This window comes from Colias croceus, chromosome 14 (assembly GCF_905220415.1).
Source record: "Colias croceus chromosome 14, ilColCroc2.1".
NCBI lineage: Eukaryota > Metazoa > Arthropoda > Insecta > Lepidoptera > Pieridae > Colias > Colias croceus.
The window spans coordinates 848,460-872,068 of record NC_059550.1 but is presented as its reverse complement, the minus strand read 5'-3'; the positions used below and the strand labels follow the sequence as shown (position 1 = coordinate 872,068).

Genomic DNA, 23,609 nt, shown 5'->3' with positions numbered 1-23,609 from the left:
ACATACGTTTATAAGTATTCCAGTATTGTGTGATTGAACGGTATTCTTATTTATTTTTTCAAAAGTTCCGGATTTGTAAAGTAGAGCATGCGGTACAGATTCGATTAAATTTCCTATTTGATCTCATAAAAAAAGAAAACAATATTATTTAGATACAAGCTTACGTTTATAATTCAAGAAACACTTGCTATCTTTTTAATAATACTTAGTAGTTAATAGCTAACCTAACCTAACCTTATAAAATATATTAAGCTTCAATAATTTTTAATTCGGCTAACGCACATTCATTTAAGGTAGGTACATAATATGTTCTGTGATACAGCTAAAGTGTGTATTTTTACTTAATGTCATACCTATTAGATTTTTTAACACAATTGATTTATTAATATTAGATATAAATGTTATTATTTATAATGATTGGAAGTTTAATATTGTATAGCTGAAGAGCAATTATTATTATTATTAACTAGAGCACGCAACTCACAAGAAAATAATTATGTTCCTGTTATTTTTTTACTCACATAGTACAATAAACATCAATCAAAACTTCATATTACAATATACAGTTATAATATTATGAATTGAGGTCTAGATAATCAATAAGTATTGTTTTATTCCCAAGGTTCAGTATGACAAAGTGACATATGACAATGGTTCTTACGCCTTAATAAAGTCAAGCATAATTCGAGGTCATGACATAATAATTTATATGAATGTTATTCCCGTCTATGATATAATTTAAATCCTGTATTTATAGTCTCTCTGTATGTAGCCATGTCATTGATTCTTATTTTCATAAACTGACTAACGCCTGAATTCTGAAAAAATATCCGATATAGGTATTAGGTACTACGGTATAAGTTACTAGAGCCCTTTGTTTTGTTCTTGTTTTAATTGATGTACGATAGAACATAAATAAAAGCAATAAACCTTTTAATAGAACCATTATTTCTTTAAACTTTAGTCATGCGTCATATAAACGAAGCTATAGAGACTCTTATATAAGATACGTTAGAAATCGCGTGCTGTCTCTCCATTAATTATTATTTACGTTAAACCGTCTTCTGATCTAGAAGTAAACACAAAATAAGTTTTTTACATCGTATACAGAAACAAGTAGATGAACTATACCTACCTAACTTTAATTGATTACAAACACAAACTCAAACGTTTATTACTCGACCGTGCATTTTTGTGTAAAATTAAAACTTTTATTTATTTTAAACCAGTTTATTGTTTATTAACTAGGTAGGTATTTTGTATTCTTAAAAAAATAAAACGCACCTCTAGGTATATGAATTCTTCTAATGTAAAGTTTGTTACATCGAATGCTCTTTGGTCTAATTAAGAAAGTCCAAGAAAACGTTAATTGTTAAGGCGATTGTATTCATTTCCACTACGGTATAGTGCCATTGTTAAGTTCCTAATAATTAATTACAGATCAACACATTGTTCTAAACTGGTTGACCGTAGATCCGCTCGTGTTTCGGTCAACGCCTTTGCTGATATATATTTAAACAGTTAGGTATATATGGATTAAGTAATTTTTGGATTTATTTAGGTGCTAATTACTAGTCATAGACAGAAGGAAGGGGATTTCGGATTGTATTTTATATTGATTTTATCTTGAATTTCTAACGTGATCAAAATTCTTGTAAGAAATGTACATACCTATACATATTATGTAAACTCCACTTTCATATTTTATGATAGCGTAGATTCAATTTCCGATGTAAATCAAGATTTAAAAGTAATGCAGTTAACAAATTATTGACAGTCAACTATTTCGATGTTTCATACTTCCTTTTTACACGAGAGTTTTCCATTTTAAATGTATTACAATAAAACTTTAAAATACGTAAATAAAATACAACATTATTATATCGGTATTGGGTAAAACGTGAACTGATAAATAAAATCACCAAATTTATTTGGGCCTACACTTATGTACTTAGGTACATACTTACTTATTTATAATTTATTTTTTGTTTTTATTATAAAATCTCAAATCGTAAAGTAGGTATCCAAAATACCATTAGAGTGAATATATGCCAGTTTTAGTAAATTAATTGCACTCAACTCTCGATGTGAAGTAATTATAGCAGAAATCAAGATGGCCAAGATTCCATGTTACTTAAGTGTCATTAAACATACCGCACCTAATTCCAATACTGTGAAACGATTCGCTTTTCTTTTGAACTTAATAATTAAGACATTGCAAGATTGTATAAAAAAATAGCTAATATAATACTTTGAATGAACTCATACCTAGTTAGTGGAACCTTTTTTAGCAAACCTCTTTTCAAAATCAATTTAAGAAATTTTTCATATCATCGCGATATCTTAGTGTAATATTAACTAAAATATATACTAAGAAACTAAACAGGTACATATAGTTTAAAAAAAAAAATAAGCTTATCTAAATTATAAAACAACTTCGCCTTAAGTTCGCCCCATACTTGGTACAGTAATAAATTCAAGGCGACACGTTATTTGGTAACTGTCTGAAACTCGATCTAGTCATCTAGGCTGCACTATAATCATCATGGCCTTAAATGCTAGATTTAAAGTTAATTGCTAAATGTTAATTGCTAAATGAAAGGGAAATTAGTAATTAGCGTTTAATTTCCGGAACAATTATTTAATTTTATTTCAACGAAAAAAAAAAGAATATATTAAAAGGTAAGTAGGTACCTAATAAGTATATTGAATACAACTAAAACTAGGTAAACAATTTTTGAAATTCGAACTAAAAATTTCTATAGAACTGCGTTTTTCAATGTGACACACCCACTTAGACCACAATTTAATTCCCATTCGTGCCAGATAGACTTTTTCTTGTCTGTGGAGTGTGGTCTAAAGAAACACTTTTTAACACTTTTTCACTATTATCTATGCACCTATCAATTGCAACACCTTATATCTACATCGAACAATAGACCAACACATGTAATAATTCGCCAAACAAGGCGACAATGGCTTGTTATACCTTTGTTAGTACAATTCAATTCAATTTCGTCACAAAGATATGAAGAAAAATTATATACAGTACACGCGAATATACTTACAACTACCTTTATGTCGTAACTCGTAATTCCTTTTGATTTTGTCATTGTATCTATAATAGCGTACCTACCTGGGTACCTATATCTACAAGGTGTCCCACTATTTGTATACTAAGCGCGAAGGGACTTGTAGGTAGTTTAGCATACACTGATCACGTAAAAAATATATAAACAACATACTTAATAAGGTCAAAATTTTTTTGCTAAATTTTTCCTGAAAATCCATGTTTTCTTCTCTAACTTCGCGCAGCCGGCATATTATACCGGCATTTTGTCTATGAAACCTTAATCTTAAACGATAGCTCACGTGCTGGTGGCAAAGTTGCGGGAGTTGCATGTTATGAGTGTACACATAAAGTTTTAATAAATCATCTATTAAAAAAAAATGCGTCTGGAATTTTATAAGTTATTTTTTTACGTATTCAGCATATGCAAAACTATAACCTCCTTTGAGATTATTATAACAACAGTGGGACATCCTGTATAATTGACTATGATATGGTTCGCAAAGCTTTTCATTTAGGATGTAAGAACTAAGATTAAGTACCTACCTAGGTAAATAGAATAACTTTCAAAGCTACAAAATAATATTATAAACATTTGTTTAGAGAAACTAGGTAATTAGAACCGTAAAGCCGGGACTAGTAATTAAACTGTACAGCCTAGCTATATTAAACCCAATTTGTTTTAAGTTTCAATTTAAAAGCCTCAATAAAATGTAAATTACGGCAATTTATTTTTTGAATCCAATTAATAGAGCTAAACTAAAATAGACATTGAAAATGAAAACAATAAAAACGCGCAACAATTTAACAAAAATGTCATGGCTAAAACGGTCAGAAAAGTGAAACGTGGTAAAGCGAAGGAAAATATCAAACCACCAGCAATAATAGTCACATCACCGGACAATACAGAGATGACAGTTAAAGCAATCGACACAGAAAAAGCTAACGACCAAACTACAAAACCATTTATAGACGACAACAACAAAAACATGGAATTCAACGTGAATCAACTCATCGCTGAACTATCGGAGAATTCGCGAGCTTCCAAAGGAGAGATAGAGCACATACAAAGGAAGCTCTTGCAACAAGCAAATGAGTTTTTAAAAGTGAACGCATTCGCAAACCAATCTGAGCCCAGGGTAATCAGCACGATGCAAAAATACCCAGTGTATGGCGTGCCAAACGGAGCCTCGAATTGTGTTCAAGAGGCTCAATTAGTTCCAGAGAAGTTAACAAATAATTCTAGTGCAATGATAAGCACGCAAAGGGTCACAAGCGAGGCGGGAAGAAGTTTTTTCTCGGAAACAGGTTTTGCCGCGCGCGTCGCCAGTCAGCCCGCCGCGTCCATGCGAGGTGAATGTCTAACGTTTTATTCTGTTCATTAATTGTAGAAAAATGTGTGTTATTTGTTAAGTGTTACCGTGGATTGTTCAAATACGACGCTACGTTTGGGTATGTATTCTTTTTTGTATATCCTTGATTGGATCACATAATATTATCTACTTCTTGGTGATCAGGTTGCAGACATTCAGGTTTTCTTTTAGATGTGAGAGAATTTTACGATATGATTGTGTAATCGATCTAGCTATCGATTAAGGTGTTTGGATCCGCTGATTTTATTTATTAACATGTTCATCAATTTCACCACACTAATTTGTAAAGTTCTTGTAGGTATTATTTTCTTAGGTCTTTGTTGTAAGTTATCGTTTATTTGAATATGGAACGTAAGGTTATAAACAACTTGTACAACGCAAAATGTGGAACTTCGACTCTACTTGTTTCCAAAGAGGGACGTATTATTATGAGGTTTTATTATGACACACCTACGTCAAAAGAACTCACGTTTTTGTTATATTTTAAAGTGAAAATAGTTTCCATTGACCACCTGTTTTGTGGTTAGCATTGCTACCGCGAGGGATCGAATTGTATTCCTGTTTGAGGATACAACATTACGCTGATAACTGATCGTCAGAAAAATGATGAAAATTTTAATAGGTATATTTTATTAGCTTTTGAATTTAAGTAGGTTATATAGGAGGTACCTCTTGACCGCCTCCTTGGTACAGTGGTTGACGCGTGAGCGTAGAACCGAGGGGTCCTGGGTTCGATTCCCGGTGAGACGAAGAAAAAATGTCTCGGTCTGGTAGGACACAGAAGGCTGATCACCTATGTACTTGTCCGAAAATTCCGGGATCCCGCGGGATTGATATTTCTAATCCCGCGGGATCCCGAATTTGCAATCTCGAGTCGGGATTGCCTTACCCCACTACGGGGACACGGGACTTCACTTTATATACCTATATTGAATTTAAACACGTGTAAGTAAAAGCCTATAAATTTTTCAGTAGGTGTAAGCTAGAAAGTAGACAGTACCTAGGTACCTAATACCTATGTATTACATGTGAATGTTAAATTCAGATTATTCTATCTTACCTTCTACAATTCTCACCATCTATGAGCCAGTCTTTCCACGATAACAACGATTAAGGCTATTAAGAATTTTCACATGGAAATTAAACAAAACCGGGCAGTGTACTATTAGGTACCTATATTATCTGTGTCGGGGCTGAATACCTACCTACCTACATGTGTAAAAAATGTATCGAAACTAGAAATATTACTAAAATCTAATGGAGCTATTGTCTACTTACTGTGAAAATAAGCTTATATAAAATACCTTCGTGTTCGAATGCGATAATTTGCAATCATAAGACGTTTTCCACTTGCATCTTTATAAAGAGGTCAATATCCGCGCTGAATTTATAGCGATCTTAATCCTTCATCGCGTAATTAATGTCTTTGAAGCCATGATTTATTAAATAACTAGCCGCCTTTTCCTGCCCTCAATAAATAAATACATGTAATAGGTATTTTATTATTTTCCCATTCTTGTAACTGTTTCATCAAGTTTGGTTTCGCCGAAGCGTGATGTTTTTAACACTCCTCGACAAATGTAGGTACTAGGTACGTACCTACCTAACTACCAATACCAAAAAAACTGTATCAACTTCCTGATAACATTATCACACAATCAAGATGTCTTCAGATTCTATTGTTAATGTTTAACTACCCTTTATAAACTTTTAGTGCTTTCGAAATATTAAAAACTAGCTTTTCTACCGCGACTTCGCCCTAACTAAAACCTAATAGGTAGTTACCTACATAAGTTACCTACCTACCTACCTATATGCTAATGCTAAAACCTTCCTCTTCAAATCGAGAGTAATTGCGTAATTTTAAAGATCAAAGCGTTACACATCTGACATCACATAGACGACAAAAAGGGACTTTGTTTTATACTATGTACCTAGAATCTAGATTATAATATGCATACGCTCAAAATAAACCAAAGGCGTGTTTATCTAGAAAATTGAAAACACAAATAATAATATTATGTAAATAATCATGTTTATATTCAACTCAGAAAATTCCAAGAAAGAATTGCATAGGAATGTATTCAATAATATAAATAGTGTAAACACATTTGTGTATGTATTTAAATTGTGAATTTCTTCGAACCGCTCTTGTGTGACACTTGATAATAAACAAACGGAGATACATAACTATCTTGTTTAATATTAACAAGATATTCATATACCTATAGGTATATTAAATTACTCTGTGATATTCGTAGAATTGTCTCTGTATTGGTATGGATTTAGACACGTAAGTACATAATATAACATATAGGTATTTGTAACTATTAGAAATCGAAGTATAACATATTATTTACAAGTAAATGTTCGTAAATAACATATTTTTCTCTCCAAAATATATTAGAACTTACATACCTACTCCACCCTACTCGGGTCTCCTTTATATTTTTACACACACATGAAAGCTGGAAAATTCAGCCATCATGTAATCTATTATTAATATTAGAAAGGCGAAGAGTTTGTTTGAACGCGCTAATCTCGGGAACTACTGGTCCGATTTGAAAAATTATTTCGGTGTTAGATAGCTCATTTATCGAGGAAGGCTATAGGCTATACATCATCACGCTACGACCAACAGGAGTGGAGCCACGGGGGTGAAACCGCGCGGAGCAGCTAGTATCTCTACAATAAATTTGGTTTATGAACCACTGCTATCCAGAAAGACAACATTTTGTAATTGCAATGAAGCAATTCAACTCAGTGCGATAAATCAAGATTTTTATAACTTTCACGTTCGAAGGGTGATTTTCGCGAAAACATTCATTATTCAATGTCATCTTTCTATGCAAAGATTATGCCAAGATTATGCTAATTGGTCTATTAAAAAACATACGAATATTTGTCACTTTGCTTTTAACAAATTCGATTCTGGTTTTAGGTTATTTACAAACTATGCGGGCACACGTCAGTAGATTTAGTTACGTTTGAGTTTTCTGAAGTGAAAAAAAAAAAATATTCCCAACTTTTTAATGATCAATATGTAACACACGTTTCTATTTTATTCTTTAAACTTGTCAAGATATAAAATTTCCGTTTTAAATAACAATTAAACAATTTTATAAATTGTATACTAACTTTTACAACTAATCCAATGCTACATCTCTAATTTGAAATATAAGTTTGTCTCAAAAAAAAATTATTCAAGATTCAAAACTCATAACTTATTAATTTGTGTAAAATTTAAAAACGTTCTTGTATAAAAGCTTAACATTAGTTTAAATAGCTTTATTAATAAATAAAAATACCTAAATGCTAAGCCGCTTAGTGAAATGTTGAGCCAGTTTAAAAGCACAATTGTTTATTTATGATATAATACACATTTATGGCTCTATAAAATGATTTAAATATTTTTTTTATTTTATAGCTGAGTAGGTAGTCGTAAATTTAAACCAAAGTGACTGGGTGAAAATTTGTAGGCAAGCTGTTTCTAATATTTTTATTAGTTGTTTTGATCTTAATTGCAAGTTTATTAGTAGATAATATTTATTAATAGTTAGCTGTGAATAGAGACTCCTATGATAATACGTTTGTGTGTATCATTTTATCCCCATACTGATTTAATCATAATCTAAAGAATGCACAATTTTTTTGAGCCAAGTCTGTACTATTAACTATTCTTTGACCAAGTCAATCGTTAACTTTTTATACTACTTCTAGACGTCTAACAAGTTGATATTTCACAAATACATTGACGAAATAACGTATCAAATGATCATGAAAAACATTCATTATTTGTATGTTTTGTTAGTCTGTGTGTTTATCTCGGTGTGCCACAAAAATATTGCGGTACCTGCTACGGTAGATGTACGGTGTTTGTATGCTAATGCAGTAATACTTTATTTTACTTCAATTAAACTTTATCTAAATGCTGATAAGTAATGTTTATCAGGGCATGCTTAATGTTTCAAATATGCAATCGTGATCGGCGTGATCCTCTTTAATTTGACAAATGTTAAGATTTTTTTTTTCTTATACTATATGTACAATTTTGTTATGTACAATTGTTACAATTTTGATGTGAAACAAACATATTAGGTACACATTTTCAGGTTACGGATTCATGGTATCACTACATAGTATAAAACAAAGTCGCTTTTTCTGTCCCTATGTCCCTTTGTATGCCTAAATCTTTAAAACTTCGCAACGTATTTTGATGCGGTTTTTTTAAATAGATAGAGGAATTCAAGAGGACGGTTTTATTATATAAGTTATTAGGTTTTAGACAAAGCGGGTGAAGCCGCGGGCGTTAAACTAGTAAGTAATAAACTTATGTTTTAAACATTCCATACTACAGTTATTGGAATACCTAGTTTATACGTATTTGCGTATTACACAAACTTTCTTTAAATATTTTATTAACTGCATCGTCTAATACGTTAAAAAGTTAAATCTAAAATCTAAACCTCAAATCTTTGTCTGCAGTCTTTAATATTCTTAACTTTCTCCGATATGAGCTATAAGTAAACACTAGATATTCTACAGTAAATGTAAGTGGACAGGTGCACGGTATAGTGTGTCGGAAATTCGATACGAGATTGAGAGCACTGACGCTCCTAGCGCTTGTAAAGTGACGAGATGGAATAATATTTTAAATTTTAATACTACTTGTACCTACTAGTAACTAGTAGGTACCTACCTAGATATGATAGACTTAAAAGAGGAGGCAATGGAGTAGCTGCGTCACCTGATGGGTGATTAGCTTAATACCAATCACGCTAGGGACATAATAATAGTTTTTTAAATTCATCATCACAATATGTTACTTTTTTTGAAGAGTTCATTGTTAAATGTCGGTAAGAAAACTTTATCTGTTGAGTAGCAGCGTAGCTTTGGCAAGAAAAAGACCAGAATCATCTTACACATAATATAAGACGTGAAATTACCAATATTTAAAACTACGAAATTGAAGATGTTCTGACTGAGACTATTGCTAAAAAGCCTATTTTAAATCCGTTATAAGTTTCTACCAAGTAAATATACAGACGAACTATTTGAAAAATGAAGTAAACAGACAGATGTCGGCTACAGGTAGGGTCATTGCGCTGGTTTTCGTCCAATTATAGGAGTTGCCAACTTTGTGATACGAAATAAATATTTTGGAGCACCCTTCCTTAAACATATAATTTTTTTTTTAAGTCCTTATATAGTCTTCTTTAAGATAATATTAAGGGAAAATAAATCATTTTGATGTATCTTTTTATTTAAATTATTTTCTGCAAAAGTAGGGTAAATGCTAGTTTTCGTCCAAAAAAACTGGTTTTCGTCCTAGTGTAAGCTAGTTTTCGACCACCGTGTAGAAAAAGGAGGGTAGGTCAACTATTAAGTTTAAAATCAATTACAGGTAAATATATATGTTTATTTAATTAACATTACAATTTCTCACTACCCAGGTTTAGTTTTACTTGTGGTTTTACTAATAATAATCAATATAACTAGTCAACACTGAGATCTATGTAGCACTTGGCAGTCCTTATAGGCGTTAGTGATGACTGTATAATCATTCGTAATAAAGAAAGGAATGCGTTCCTTACAATGTAAATGAAACAAGTAATAATTACAGGACTAAGAAATAACATCAAAAAACAGAAATATTCATTCTAACAACAAAAATTTTCATTCTAATACTTTGTTTATCAAATGATAAACAAAGTATTACAACAAAGTATTTAAGATAGTACGTTACTATAAACACACAGCCATAATAATAAGTTTTAGCTACAGAATCTTCAGTGTACGCAGCGTCTTTTTTTTCTAGATTTCTTAGACTCCTTCGAGGCCATCTAAAAACAATAAGATCTTTCTGAGGATATGTTGAGTAAGTATAATAAAAAAATACTGCATTGGCAAAACAGACCTAGAATAAAAGATGATACTCAAGTGAATGATAATCAAGAAAAATACAGTGTATTATGTCTGACCTACCCCCATTTATGCTACGAATAATTGACTCTACTTCACATAAGGAGAATGATACATGTCTGAATGAATGACAATATTAGATACCTACAACACTCTGGCCCTCACCAATTATTTATAAGGAAGATACTGAATAGAAAACTTTTCAATACGTAAAAATAGACGAAAAGTAATGCAAAAGAATGGCTATATTTAATTTTTGGATACTCCAATACTCATTCATGGACGAAAACTAAAACATTTAAAGCTAAATTTAGTTTTCGTCCACTTCTTTAAATATTTTTTTATTTTGGCAGCACTGACATAGCAGTGGACGGAAACCAAAAAAACTAAACTAATAGCAATAAAGATCACTTCGGGAGAAACTATTCAGTATTTTAAAGGTCCGATAAAGTAAAATGACCCTAACAAATATTCACGTTGCTGTTTGAGTTTCCGTCCACTTGGACGAAAACCAAATATTTTGAGAATTTGGTAACCTAGTATCCGTCCACTTAATATTTCGAAGAGTATTATAAAAATGTATGATAAACACTTATAATTGCGTTTATTATGCTTATAAATAAACATACGTACCAAAAACATTACGTAAACTAGCTAAAACAGTGATTTACCTTACCATGAACTTTTCTCGCCGGCAAATTTTTCTCTCGCGCGATGACATCTGCAAGGCACGTATGCGAAGCGGCCACATTTACGTTAATTTTTTGAACTCTCTTCTTGTCAAATCAAATTTTAATGTTGATAGTACTGTTGCTTAAACATTATGGACCGTAAAAAGTGCAAACTTGCACGGGAAGGTAGGTTTGTATTCAAGTTTTACGCACGTGATTGTAGCAGGTCAGTCAAATGGACGAAAACAGAAGCTGGACGGCAAACCAGCGCAATTACCCTAGTATTCGAACGAAAAAATGGTATAAACATCTGCTGTCACGCCTACGTAGGAATTTGAACTTTAACTGGCTTACGTTAGAGTCTCATATCATATAACAATGGAGCCCTTTCTTTATTGTGATTTCGCAAAAACGTAACCTATGTGTATACCGTTAAGGTTAACATTCGTATAAAGTTATGTAACGGAAGTTCCATGGCTTAAGGACTTCTTTGTTTTGTTTCGATTATATTGAGCCTATTATAATAATACTAGTGGTTCGCCTTGACTTGGATCGGGTGGAAATTTTGAATTTCCATACAAATGTGCTCTAAAACTTAAAATTTTATGACAAAGCTTATGTGAAACTTTACGCTAAGCTATCAGAAAAAAAAACATCAACATACTTCATAATTTTTTATTCATTAAAAAAAGTAATTATTAGTTATTTAGGTCGAATAACGTCTCTTTATTTCACATGACTGAAAAAAAAAACATATTTGTACCTTATCTCAATCTCCGAAACAGGTGTTCCAATATTGATGTTACTTGGCCTTTTTTGTTCAATTTCTTTAAATACCCTTGACCCAAAATACCACGAAGAAAATACTAAGAAAAAAGCTAATGACCGTAATAATTGCAATCTAGTATAATGATTAATGACTAAGTATTATTTGATATTCTTACTGTACATTTTTTGTTGAAAATAAGTGCTGTGTCACCGTAGTCATCAGCTGTTTTGTTCGTAAGGAATTAAGTCTATACTTAGACACATTTTTTGTAGAGAAATTTACAAAAAAAAATATAATGTAATAACTAATAACAGAGTTTCGGCATTATGGAATAACAACATAAAATGTAAGGTAGCAAAAACCAATACATACATACAAAACGAAAAAAAAAACAAGTTGATATAAAATAAATTCTCGTCCAAATTTATAAGATAAAGCGATAAAAATCTAGAAGTCTAATATTTCCACAAAAAATGATCACTAAAGTATCTTCGCAAATTGTCTAATGAAGACATCAAATTCCTTAAAATTCCACACAAAATATAAATATTCATAATGCTTTAAAATAGAGAATCGTTAAATATTTTATTTTACGAGTCTTGCCAAGTCAAAACTGATAAAAACAGAACTGTCATAGGAAACAACACTTTAATGAGCTGTGAAAGCTTTATTCTTTACAATATAAATCTTCATCATCAATCTAGATTCTAGACCGAGAATAGGGTTGACACCTGGGCTAAAAACTGAATAGAAATTATGAAATTGCTATTAATACAAATGTTAAAAATAATGATGCAGATAAAAGGATGCAAATTTCTTATATTATATTCATGTGAAAAATACCTTTAGTATTAAAACATTTAAATTGGGTTTGTTGAAAGTTTTATCTTTTTATAACAAATAGACCATTCATATATCTATTTAATTTATTTATTAAATAAATAATTTATGTTGTTATACTTCTTTATAAAATTATTTGTCGTCTAATAAATCGCTTGGATGGCAACCTTATCAGCGACATATTATATCTCTAACAATTTAAGAAGCTTTTAGAAAGTAAACATTATAAGTAATGACAATATTTTCCAATACATCTTCGTCTAAATAATAACTTTTTTACTTCAATTATCGTGCAACAAGATTATTTAAAAAAAAAGCTATTAAACGCTTCTGTCTCTCAGAAGTGTTGTTATTCCTTCTTATAACGAAAAATATAACAGTTGTAATGATTTAAAATCACACTTGTATTTTTCGTAAATACCTACATGTATGTATCTTTCCCCTATTTACAATTACATGATACATGATGTTCTTACGTTTTTCACTTGTAAATCAGTCGTTTATAGATAATGTCGAACATAATACAAGGTCTATTTTTATAAAACAAGAATTTGTAACTACTGTAACTCGTTCCGATGTAAGTATGGTATTTTGCATTGAAGTGAGATGGATGGATGACAAACGCATGCTATGAAAAGGTTAACAAACGTTGTTGGCTAAATATTTTTACTGAAAAGACATAATAAAAAACCTCAAGAAACCATTTGATTTAGGATTTTTTTTAATAAAAGTTAAAAAAGTTCGTACAACTTTCTATTTATTTTTTTTATTTTTCAGAAAAAATAATGCAAAACGTCTTTTTTTTGTATCTGTGATGTTATGGTCATCTGTCTTTTAAATTACATAGAAATGGACATAATTGAGATTAGCTAACCAGGGTGAACCTTCAGTTCACCCCCGCGTCCGCGTTAAAATGTAAAACTTTAAAGCCCTTCTGGCTAACATTGAGAAACACCTTACAAAAAAAAAAAAAGAGATTAGCTAATAAAAAAAATCGCGAATTCTTACCTACGTGATCATAAATCATAATCGATTTTCTAAATACTCACATCACACGGCACAGTTATTATAAAAGATGACGTTAAAATATGAGCTTAATTGATCAAAATCAAGATGTATTTCTATTGTGACTTGAGATGAATGATAGATCTGATAGATGATTATAATAATATCGTTATTGGCGGGTCATAAATAATACTATAATTATATAAGCTGCAACAAGTTAAGATTTTTATGTAATGTGTATTTATAACGGAAAGCTTATAATATATAGGTACTTTCCTTTATTCCTTTATTATTAGATTAGTGTAATTTATGGTTCTTTTAAACGTGTTATTTTATTAGCTATCCAATTGACTGTGCACACAGTATCTTTGCATTTAAATCCATAATTGAAAGTTTGTATACAATTTATATATATTACTAGCTGTTCGCCGCGGTTTCACCCGCATTGCTCCGCTCCTGTTGGTCTTAGCGTGATGATATAATATAATATCATATTTATAGCCTATAGCCTTCCTCGATATATGGATATCTAACACCGAAAGAATTTTTCAAATCGGACCAGTACTTCCCGAGATAAGCGCGTTGAAACAAACAAACTCTTCAGCTTTATAATACATATTATAGTATAGATTATAAATCAGGAAAATGTGGAAACAACAAAAAAATATTTAGGTATTTATGTCTTACTTTTAAAAAAATTAATAATTCTATCAACATCGCGTCGTCGGTAATGTGAAATTCAAAATTGCAAAGTCACTAGAAAGTTTAATGTAACGTAATTCCAGCGATTAAAATTGGGTAACGCCTGGAAAGAAACTAGACATTGTAGGTAATAAACACCTACCTAGTATTATTACTTCTCTATGGCAATTTGTTAGGACAAGCTTGTATTGATGATGCAAGCCTTATTAAGTTATTACCTTATTTATGAATCCAGAATTGTTGCCCAAATCTATTGGTAGGTACCATCTTTCAAGAATAGGTTCAATATTAAAGGGGCTTTCACTACAATTATAGTTTATATAGATTATAGAGATCTCTTTCAAGATCTACTTAAAAACAAAGCCTGAACTTTTGAATGTGTAAAAATAATTTCAAAATTGTTAGATGACCAACGGAAATAATTTAAGAAAATGTGTAACATAATATATAATAATTTATAGTGTATATGAATTGCAAATTTGCGTATGTATGTCGTAAGTTCCTTTCTCATACATTTAGAATAATAAAATTAATTGTAATAGTGGAAGTAGGCTTCCGCTATGGCATAAAATGAGAGCAGATCTTAAAGATATTATTTTCCGTTATATTCTTTAAGTATATAGGAATTAATGATGCGATTGTCTTTTAATGTATTGGCAAATTCAAATTTGATCATAAGATGAACTTTAGCAGTGTTGTGCATGAGTCCACGAAGGGTTCCGAGTTGTTGAGATCAATCTTCGAAATTGTACCGACCACAGGCGAAGCCGGGTTCACAGCTTATACCAGCTAATACATATATAAAATTCTCGTGTGTTTGAAGTTAAACTCCTCCGAAACAGCTTGACCGATTATCATGAAATTATGTGTGCTTATCGGGTAGGTCTGAGAATCGAACAACATCTATTTTCGACAGTCGGTTAGTTGCGTATAAAAAGTGATTATAACATCTTCTTTAAATATAAATTCACTCTCGGACTACAAGTTCTTTATACTCCATTTAAAACGAGACACATGCATGTCCATTATATGTCATAAAAAGGGGTGATTACAAAAGCATGCGTCTTCCTAGGAAGCCAGCCATCTTTATATAGTAACCACTTTATTGGATGGAACTAATGTCTAATATATGTGAGGAAAAACTTAATTATGATGTACGGAAGTTCTTTTAAAATAGCCATACTTCATCGAGTTACCGATTTCTTCTTTTATTTTGTCATGTTTGAGGTTTTATGGCTTGTTTTCGAGCAGAATAAGATTTTATCCTCACTTAATGATGACGTCTATAATAAACTTAAAATCATTTGAATTTTGAATTACTTTATTTGAGTAGCAATATCCTTGTTGTATACTGTCTGAATAATGACTAGAAAATCAAATGTGAAATATTTGTATCCTTTCCCCACTACACGGATTTCACCAAATACGGTCACAAAACCTACTTCCTGAATGATTCCAGTTCTGTATAGTTTATCAGCACGTACCTGACCAAACCCCCTAACATTACAGGTTACGAAGTTGTACTCTATTTCTGTAAGAAGTAATTTTTCCTCTGTGTACAAATGTATTTAAGTGTTAAATAATAATAAATCTTAACATTACAGGTACAATAGAATCAGTGCCACCATACAGAATGCCGCCCGCGCCGGAGGCCGCGCTGCCCGGCGCGCCCGCACCCTCCCTGCCAGCTATACACACACACTCTGCTAAGTTTCCCGTGAGTTACATACCAAATATTGCCTTAGTAATAGCTGTTTAAGATGAAGCCGGTAAGCAAGCTGCAATGACACATTAATTACTGAAAATTTTAATAGACCGTATTGCCTATATTTTGGCATATCCAACTCTTCTGTACTGAAAAGTGTTTGACCGTTGTGATTTGAACAAGCATACTTTGACCGGGAATATTATTGCTTTTAAGTTTGTTTCTGTCAAATTTCATTCAACGTGGTAAACTAGGCTATCTACTATTGGGATAAAAGCTGTACGTAGAAATTATGTAGAAATAAACAATTTTCCAATTAGGATAATTTGCATTATATCATAATATATTGCAAAAGGAGTAGAAATACGACACATTTTTAAAAGATCATATTTAAATTTTGAAGTTTGACTAATTTAAAAAAATTAATTGTATGCCATTTGGCCATGTTCTTCATATAGATAAATAAATAGAACAGTAGACAAACAGTAGATAACCAAACGGACTGTATTCTTCAACTTGGCAACGTCAGTTACCATAAGAAAACCGTGGTCAATAATCATAACTCATGAACAATGTGTGCTCGTCCGTGCGTGCTGTCATTAATACAGTAGCGAGTAGCGACACGGTAGGCTGAGGTCAATGGCGTTGGTAATGAGTAACCTTATAGCTTTTGTTTTAAGGTCTCATACTTATGTAGAAGCAAATTCATGGTCTTACCTTACGGCTTTTGTTTTAAGGTCCTTGTTGAAAAAGTTTCAAAGAAAGTGTCTAAATCGTTTTGGCGATAAAGATTTTGTTTGTGTAATTTTATTATGTAAGAAATGTTACCATTGCATATTTTAATGGCTTCCTATTTCTACACATTAATTACATTTTAATTGAACGTCGAAAATAAAATCAAACCAAATCTCCATTTTACATATACTTGTGAATTACACTCTTTCCTCTTGTTCAATTTGATTTAGGAAAAAATTCTTTGGTGTGATTGCAGTAACTAGTAACCTTTAAAAAAGCATTATTATTATTTCTTCTTCGAATATCTTATATATTATTATTTCTTCGAATTATTATTAGACGTCCTAAGATATTGAGCTTTTCTTAAGGTTCGCTTATAATTTTGTAACAAAATTTACTATGTACTTACGACATAACTAAATCAGCCAATATTATTCGCATAATATCCCGCAGACGTTGTGCTTTCAGTTCATTTGCCTTTCATCAATCATCATGTCACAACTCCGGTACTGTTAGCCAAAAGTCCCCATTCTCTGGTTATGACTAACCGAATCTTGGTGTTGCTATTAAAAGCTTATTGCATATTTTAACACCTTGCCTTTCTGTGCAAATTGTTCTTGATTTGTCTTCGATCTTTGTGTCGAGATCGTAATTTTTTACTTGTAGAGGACGACTGCAGCTTGCCTAATAGCAGTAGGTTTTTAGTTTCAGGTTAAAGAACTTTAGGAATATGTGCGTCGATTTATATTACTTTTGCTAATGTCTATATCTATATATTCTAGTATCCTGTTTCCAAATAGCTTTATCGGCTAACGCTTTTCGTATATTTTATAATCTTAGTTATCATTTATTACTACCTGACCGTATTATACAGATTCTTACTTAATCCTATGAAAAGATGACAATGTATCGTAATTATTACATAATTTAATCTCTAACAGTTTTACACTGTAGTACCTATAGAGTTAGCAATTTATAGTGTATTATTTTTATTAACTTTCTTATCCTCTTTAGCAACAAAAACCTGTTATTATCCAATATAAAAGTACTTATCCCAGTGCAACGGACTGTGTCAGGCGAGCGCAATTAGCTTCCCCATGATAGGTGACAATCCGCACCTGCGTTTCGCAACGTCTTTATAACATTCAGTTTTATTGCAGCAGTGGTTAATAACGCTTTTATTTCTTGAAGTGGAGTGTTTGCTTTATCTATATTATATCGCATTTTTGTTATATTCTCTCTTATATTTGAATTTTCGATCAGAATAAGATTTGGAACAAATTTTGAGCTAGGTTATGTGCAGTTCGTTAACGTTTTGTGGAAAGGAATGAAGGTGTGATTGTGACGTATCTTAATGTGTTTATGTTTATTGGAACTGAATTATTGTTGGTATTATCCTCGTGAAACACACAGGTGATAAAATTTGTTGTATGACTTATTAAGGAAAACTTTCGTTGAAAAAGATGAAAGAACTTTCAAGAGCTTTTTTTATTTCTACAAATAGGTAAAATATAATAAGTAACAATATTTCTCTTATTAACTTAAATTTACAAGAAACAATATTATAATATATCTTCTTTTTAGGCTCAGATCTTATAATCTGGATATCCTTTATAATTGGAAAATTTAGGATTGCTTTGAGCATTAACCTTTCTTTTACTCACAAAATTGTTATGAATAATATATAATATACAGTTCACCAAAGTTCACTTAACATATGCAGAATCATGTAGTTTCTCCAATCGCAAGCTTTTTGTAGGCTTCTACGTAATGGTCGTAGATTTCTAGAGAAAGTGTTCATTGTTCCAACATTTATCGGTTTGGTGTGTCGTGCTGTTTAATGTTTTGAGATTATATATTTAATTATAATTTAGTATACTATTCATTAAGTTATCAAAATTTAATAATGAATAAAAAGTTTATCTGTTTGAGTATATTGTGACTATTAGTTAACCGTTTGGTAAACTATTTTAATTTTAAATGATACGATTATTGAAAGAAGTAATTTGTTCGTGAGTTTAATTATTAACATAAATGATTTCTTAAATAATGAATCAGTGAGTAACAGTTTAAAATTTTAAATATCGCATTAGATTTTTAAAACTATTATTAATAACTACATATACAAAACCTAACTTAAAATTGCCATTAAAATATTTCATCCATTATTTTAGAGAGGTGCCATATTTTATCGCTTTTAAATTTTTAAAGTGAAACTTTTATTACATCGTCTCAAACTTTTTGGTCTGTGTAGCGCATGTCGCGTGACGCACGATACGTACGATAATTATCGTACAAATACGATAATTTTTAGTTAAATGTCTATAGTGTGAAAAAAAGTTTCACTTTTACCGTGTTGTCATAGAACCACACAAAATTTTTTTTTAACAATGTATCACAAAAAGCAAAATAGTAGTTGCATTTTTACCACTAAAACACGTAAATATTATCATTTATATGTTTCCTATACTAAAAATTTATAAAGATCCTTCCAAACAACCTTTACCATGTAAGCGTGAAGTATTGAAGGTTTAATCCGTATTATTAATCCGTAACAAAAAGCAAGTTAACTTTTAGATGACTCATATATATGCTTCAGTGTACATATATTTTACATTCACATTTAAATAATGCATTCTGCACTTAAATGTACATTTTCATAATTAACATTGTAATACATTTCACTATAATATTAGTAGATGATCGATCTAAATTCGCACTGAACTCTGTGTCTTATTGATTACTTGATCGATCCTTATCGATAATATGAAACGACTAACTACAATAAGTTTCAAACATATATTATCAACTAGCTGCGTTCCGCGGCTTCACCCGCGTGGCGCTCCTGTTGGTCGTAGGGTGATGTCGATATAAATAGTAGAACCGACTGAAAGATTTTTTTAAATCGGACCAGTAGTTCCCGAGATTAGCGCGTTCAAACAAACAAGCAACAAAAGTTTGTTCTTCAGTTTTATAATATTAGTATAGATTTCAAATATATTAACAATTTATAAAGAAAATCTTAACCGACAAGGCGTATCTGTTACAGATAGAGCGCGAAGTGATCTTGTCATCAGGCGACAAAAACTCCAAAGTGCCGATCCTGCAAGAGGCCAGAAAGCGCGGCAGACTAGGCGCTGTCGCCCCTGATACTCCCCCTAAAGCGCTGTCTGCTTGGACGCATGCTGAGGTGAGAGAATTAATATGAAAAACCTACCTAATATTATTAAATATGCCAAAGTTTGTTTGTTTGTTGGTTAGTCCTCCATGCAAAAACCGCTGAACCGATTTTCATGAAATGGCACGCACATAAAAGGTAATTTGGATTAACACATAGGATAGTTTTTATCCCGAAAATCCCACGGGAACGGGAACTATACGCGTTTTTCTTTGACTACGCGGGCGAAGCTGCGAGCGAAAACCTATTATGTCATATTAATAATGGTGAAGGAATTTTTGAAATCGGTCCAGTAGTTCAAGAGATAAGCGCGATTATATTATACTAGAATTCCGCCCGCGGCTTCGCCCGCGTTTTCAAAGGAAAACCCGCATAGTTCCCGTTCCCGTTGGATTTCCGGGATAAAACCTATTCTATGTGTTAATCCAAGTTACCCTCTATATGTGTGCAAAATTTCATTGTAATCGGTTCAGTAGAATTTGCCTGAAAGAGTAACATACACACACACACACACACATCCTCACAAGCTTTCGCATTTATAATATTAGTAGGAAACCTATGCTATTTATTTGGTTAACTAAAAATCTACTTCAAGTTACTGTCTATATAATAATACGTCGTAATATCTGGGTATAATAATACGTATGTCCTTAATATTATTGAATATACAAAGCAATTTAAATTTAATACATTTCTCTATTTACAAAATTCACAGAGCATAACGCAGAAGATAGCATCTTACATAATTCTAGCTCTTATTACTATTACAGCAAGACCCACATTGCCATACTCAACATAATTTACTTATGTACATTAAAGCAATTACTTTATATAAATTGTGGTTACTATGGCCTGTATTTTCAATTACCCAGAGACATAAATGAACGTAGAAAATCAAGTCAAATAAATATTAAGTGGATCAAAACTTAATTTTAAATTCAGTTGGTGTTTTAACCAAACAGTGGGAAAACCACAATTAGGAGGCCAAAGAATAAATTTAGCACAAGGAGCTAACAAAATATAAACGAAATTTGAAAATTTAAAATACCTTCACAAAATTGCAAAGGAAAACGTGACAAAGGTAACATAAAATACGGTCCTTTCCTACTCATATTATCTACAAATCCTTACTAATATTATAAATGCGAAAGTAACTCTGTCTGTCTGTCTGTCTGTTACGCTTTCCCGCTTAAACCTCTCAACCGATTTTAATGAAATTTGGCACAGACAATCTTTAGACCCTGAGAAAGAACATAGGCTACCTTTTATTGCGAAAAAACACCACGCGGGCGAAGTCGCGGGCGGAAGCTAGTTATATATAAAGTTTGTAAGATCACTGAATGTTTATTTTTCAAGTAAAAGCAGCTGATCAGATATGTACGGAATTATCTTACAGAGATATAATTTATTATAAGCTGTTCTTCAACAAATTACGCGTCTCTAATAATGATCATTAAAATCATGATACATGAAATCTATTAATGTTCGTCCGGATCCGATCAGTTTCAAAGAATTTCAAACATATTGTATGCAAATTGCAAATTCACAAACGTTCGTAGAGAGAAAATCATTTTACGTGGATGTTACAATAATTAAAACACTCAAAAGATTATTAGTTACTGTACTCCTTTTTTCCCAAACCTAACCTTATTCTAGCATGCGTTCAAAACCTTGATGATACACGTTGTGGCAGTGCCTTCCTGCGTAACAACCGTGACGACGAGTCAGGCATAACTATCCAGTTCTTTGCCCTTGTGAGACTATTTTATAGGCGTTCATAATTTTATTGACCCATTTATAATGTGGTTTGGGCCAATTTGTTGTTGCCTTTGGTTCTTTGAAAACGGAGGTTGTTGTGGTGAATGATTTGAAATTAGGTTGGAAATTTTTAATATTTTTAAATCTGAATAAGGATATGGAATTAAATTGAATTCAGGAAAAACTTAAATAGTTTGAAAAACTGAATTTAACTTAGGTTTTGCAAAATGTTAAATGCCGTTGTCACGCAATGGTAGGAAAATATCTAGACATACTTAGGTATTAACTTTAAATAAAACTGTTAATTGACGCGTAGTCAATTTACGAAATAAGAGACATATACTTATTCTGTATATTTCGTCTGTTATTATCGTCAGCTATCACTATCCAAATATTTGTAAAATTGATAATTTCGAATTCTCATTACCAATAATAATTATCATCAATTTATTTATACAATAAATCGCATGTGCACGTACAAGTAACATCAATATATTTTGGTATTCATACCGCGCTAGCACGGCTAAACGGTTGTTGATCCACGCGCGACCCATTTAGGACAATTGGCCGTAGATAAGCAAAAAGGATCCAACCCACAACATGACCGAAAATGAGTTAAATATACCAAACTGCTCGTCTAGGTCTATATTTTCGATTAGCAAAAACAATCCAAGTAAAATATGAATATTTTGACGTTAAATTGACACTGGGTACCAACCCACATGTATGGAGAAGCCATATTTTAGTTTCGTAAAAACAATCCATTCTTCTTGGATCATATTGTAAAACGCTCAGTCTAAGAAACTAACACAAAACTAAAATGTTAAAAAAAATCCAAAAGCATGTGGATCCTTTTAGATATTTAATTTTTATGATATTATGATGCAATAGATAAATCACTAAAAAGATTCAGAAAGCATGGATCTCTTTTGTTAAACTGAATTTTGTAGAAATGTATACTGGTTTAATAACAAAAACGATTCAGAACATTTGGATAGACTGAATATTATGTATTTAAAGCTTGAGGCGTTAGGCATGCATTAAGTTCACACTCCAAGTATCTTGATCGGGTCACACATCTTTGCCTTTTTTATACCGATTTTTCTAAAATAGAAGCACTTCGAAAATACCTGAAAAAATTTACGAAGCTGACGAACATGTCGAAGTAACAAAAAAAAATTACTCGCACAACTATCGATCACGCGCTCATGTGATCTTTATTACCTTCATTCAAGAATTGCCTATAGAAGACTGTAAGGTTTGTTGGGGATATAAATTATTAAGACTGAAATCGATTGTATGCGCACCTCCATCGACTAAACAGTTTAGTCATGTTGAATTCAAGAGGAGAATACAGCTCGACAGATCAGTTTAGTCGATGCAAAAGTTGTATGTATGGGCGGGCTCGAAAGGTAAATCTTCGGAGGTATCTGATAATGATTTTCAATGACTATGGCCAAATGTTAAAGAAAAGCCCAATTAGACGATTTGGAGTCAATCTTTGACTATTTATCTAAATACTGCCTGGATTTCTATAAATCAATCCAAGGGGGCAATCCAAGACTTCATGACGATGTAGATATGGCGATGAACCGGACTTTGCACACGAAGAAGAATAGTAAATCGGATAGAATTAATATGTTTTATATAAATAATGAAAAAAAAAATTGAAAGTTAGTTGTTTTATTTACGAAATTAAAAAAAAATAAGGATCTTAGTAGCAATTAGCTACTTTGAATCGTTTTTGCGAAATGAAAATTCACTTATCATAATTGAAAATAGGTTTTATCAAAAAGGATCCTAACACACATTTAGCTGAATATTTCAAGAAATAATACTAAATTCAATAAAATTTGTTTGTAAGAATAAAATATACATTGA

The 23,609-nt window shown here is 31.6% G+C and overlaps 1 protein-coding gene across 6 annotated transcripts in view; it reads left to right on the top strand.

The window, feature by feature from the left end:
- Positions 1-23,609, top strand: part of LOC123697224 — a 63,798-nt gene that overhangs the window by 22,212 nt on the left and 17,977 nt on the right. For 4 of the 6 annotated variants that reach the window (XM_045643660.1, XM_045643659.1, XM_045643657.1 and 1 more), the window contains 3 exons: positions 3,823-4,423; positions 15,957-16,069; positions 19,842-19,982. In XM_045643660.1, coding sequence (XP_045499616.1) covers positions 3,889-4,423; positions 15,957-16,069; positions 19,842-19,982 — 789 coding nt within the window. In that variant the 5' untranslated portion in view covers positions 3,823-3,888. Of the gene's footprint in view, positions 1-3,822; positions 4,424-15,956; positions 16,070-19,841; positions 19,983-23,609 lie in introns of those variants that run through there. The other 2 variants (XM_045643661.1, XM_045643662.1) reach the window with 1 other exon arrangement.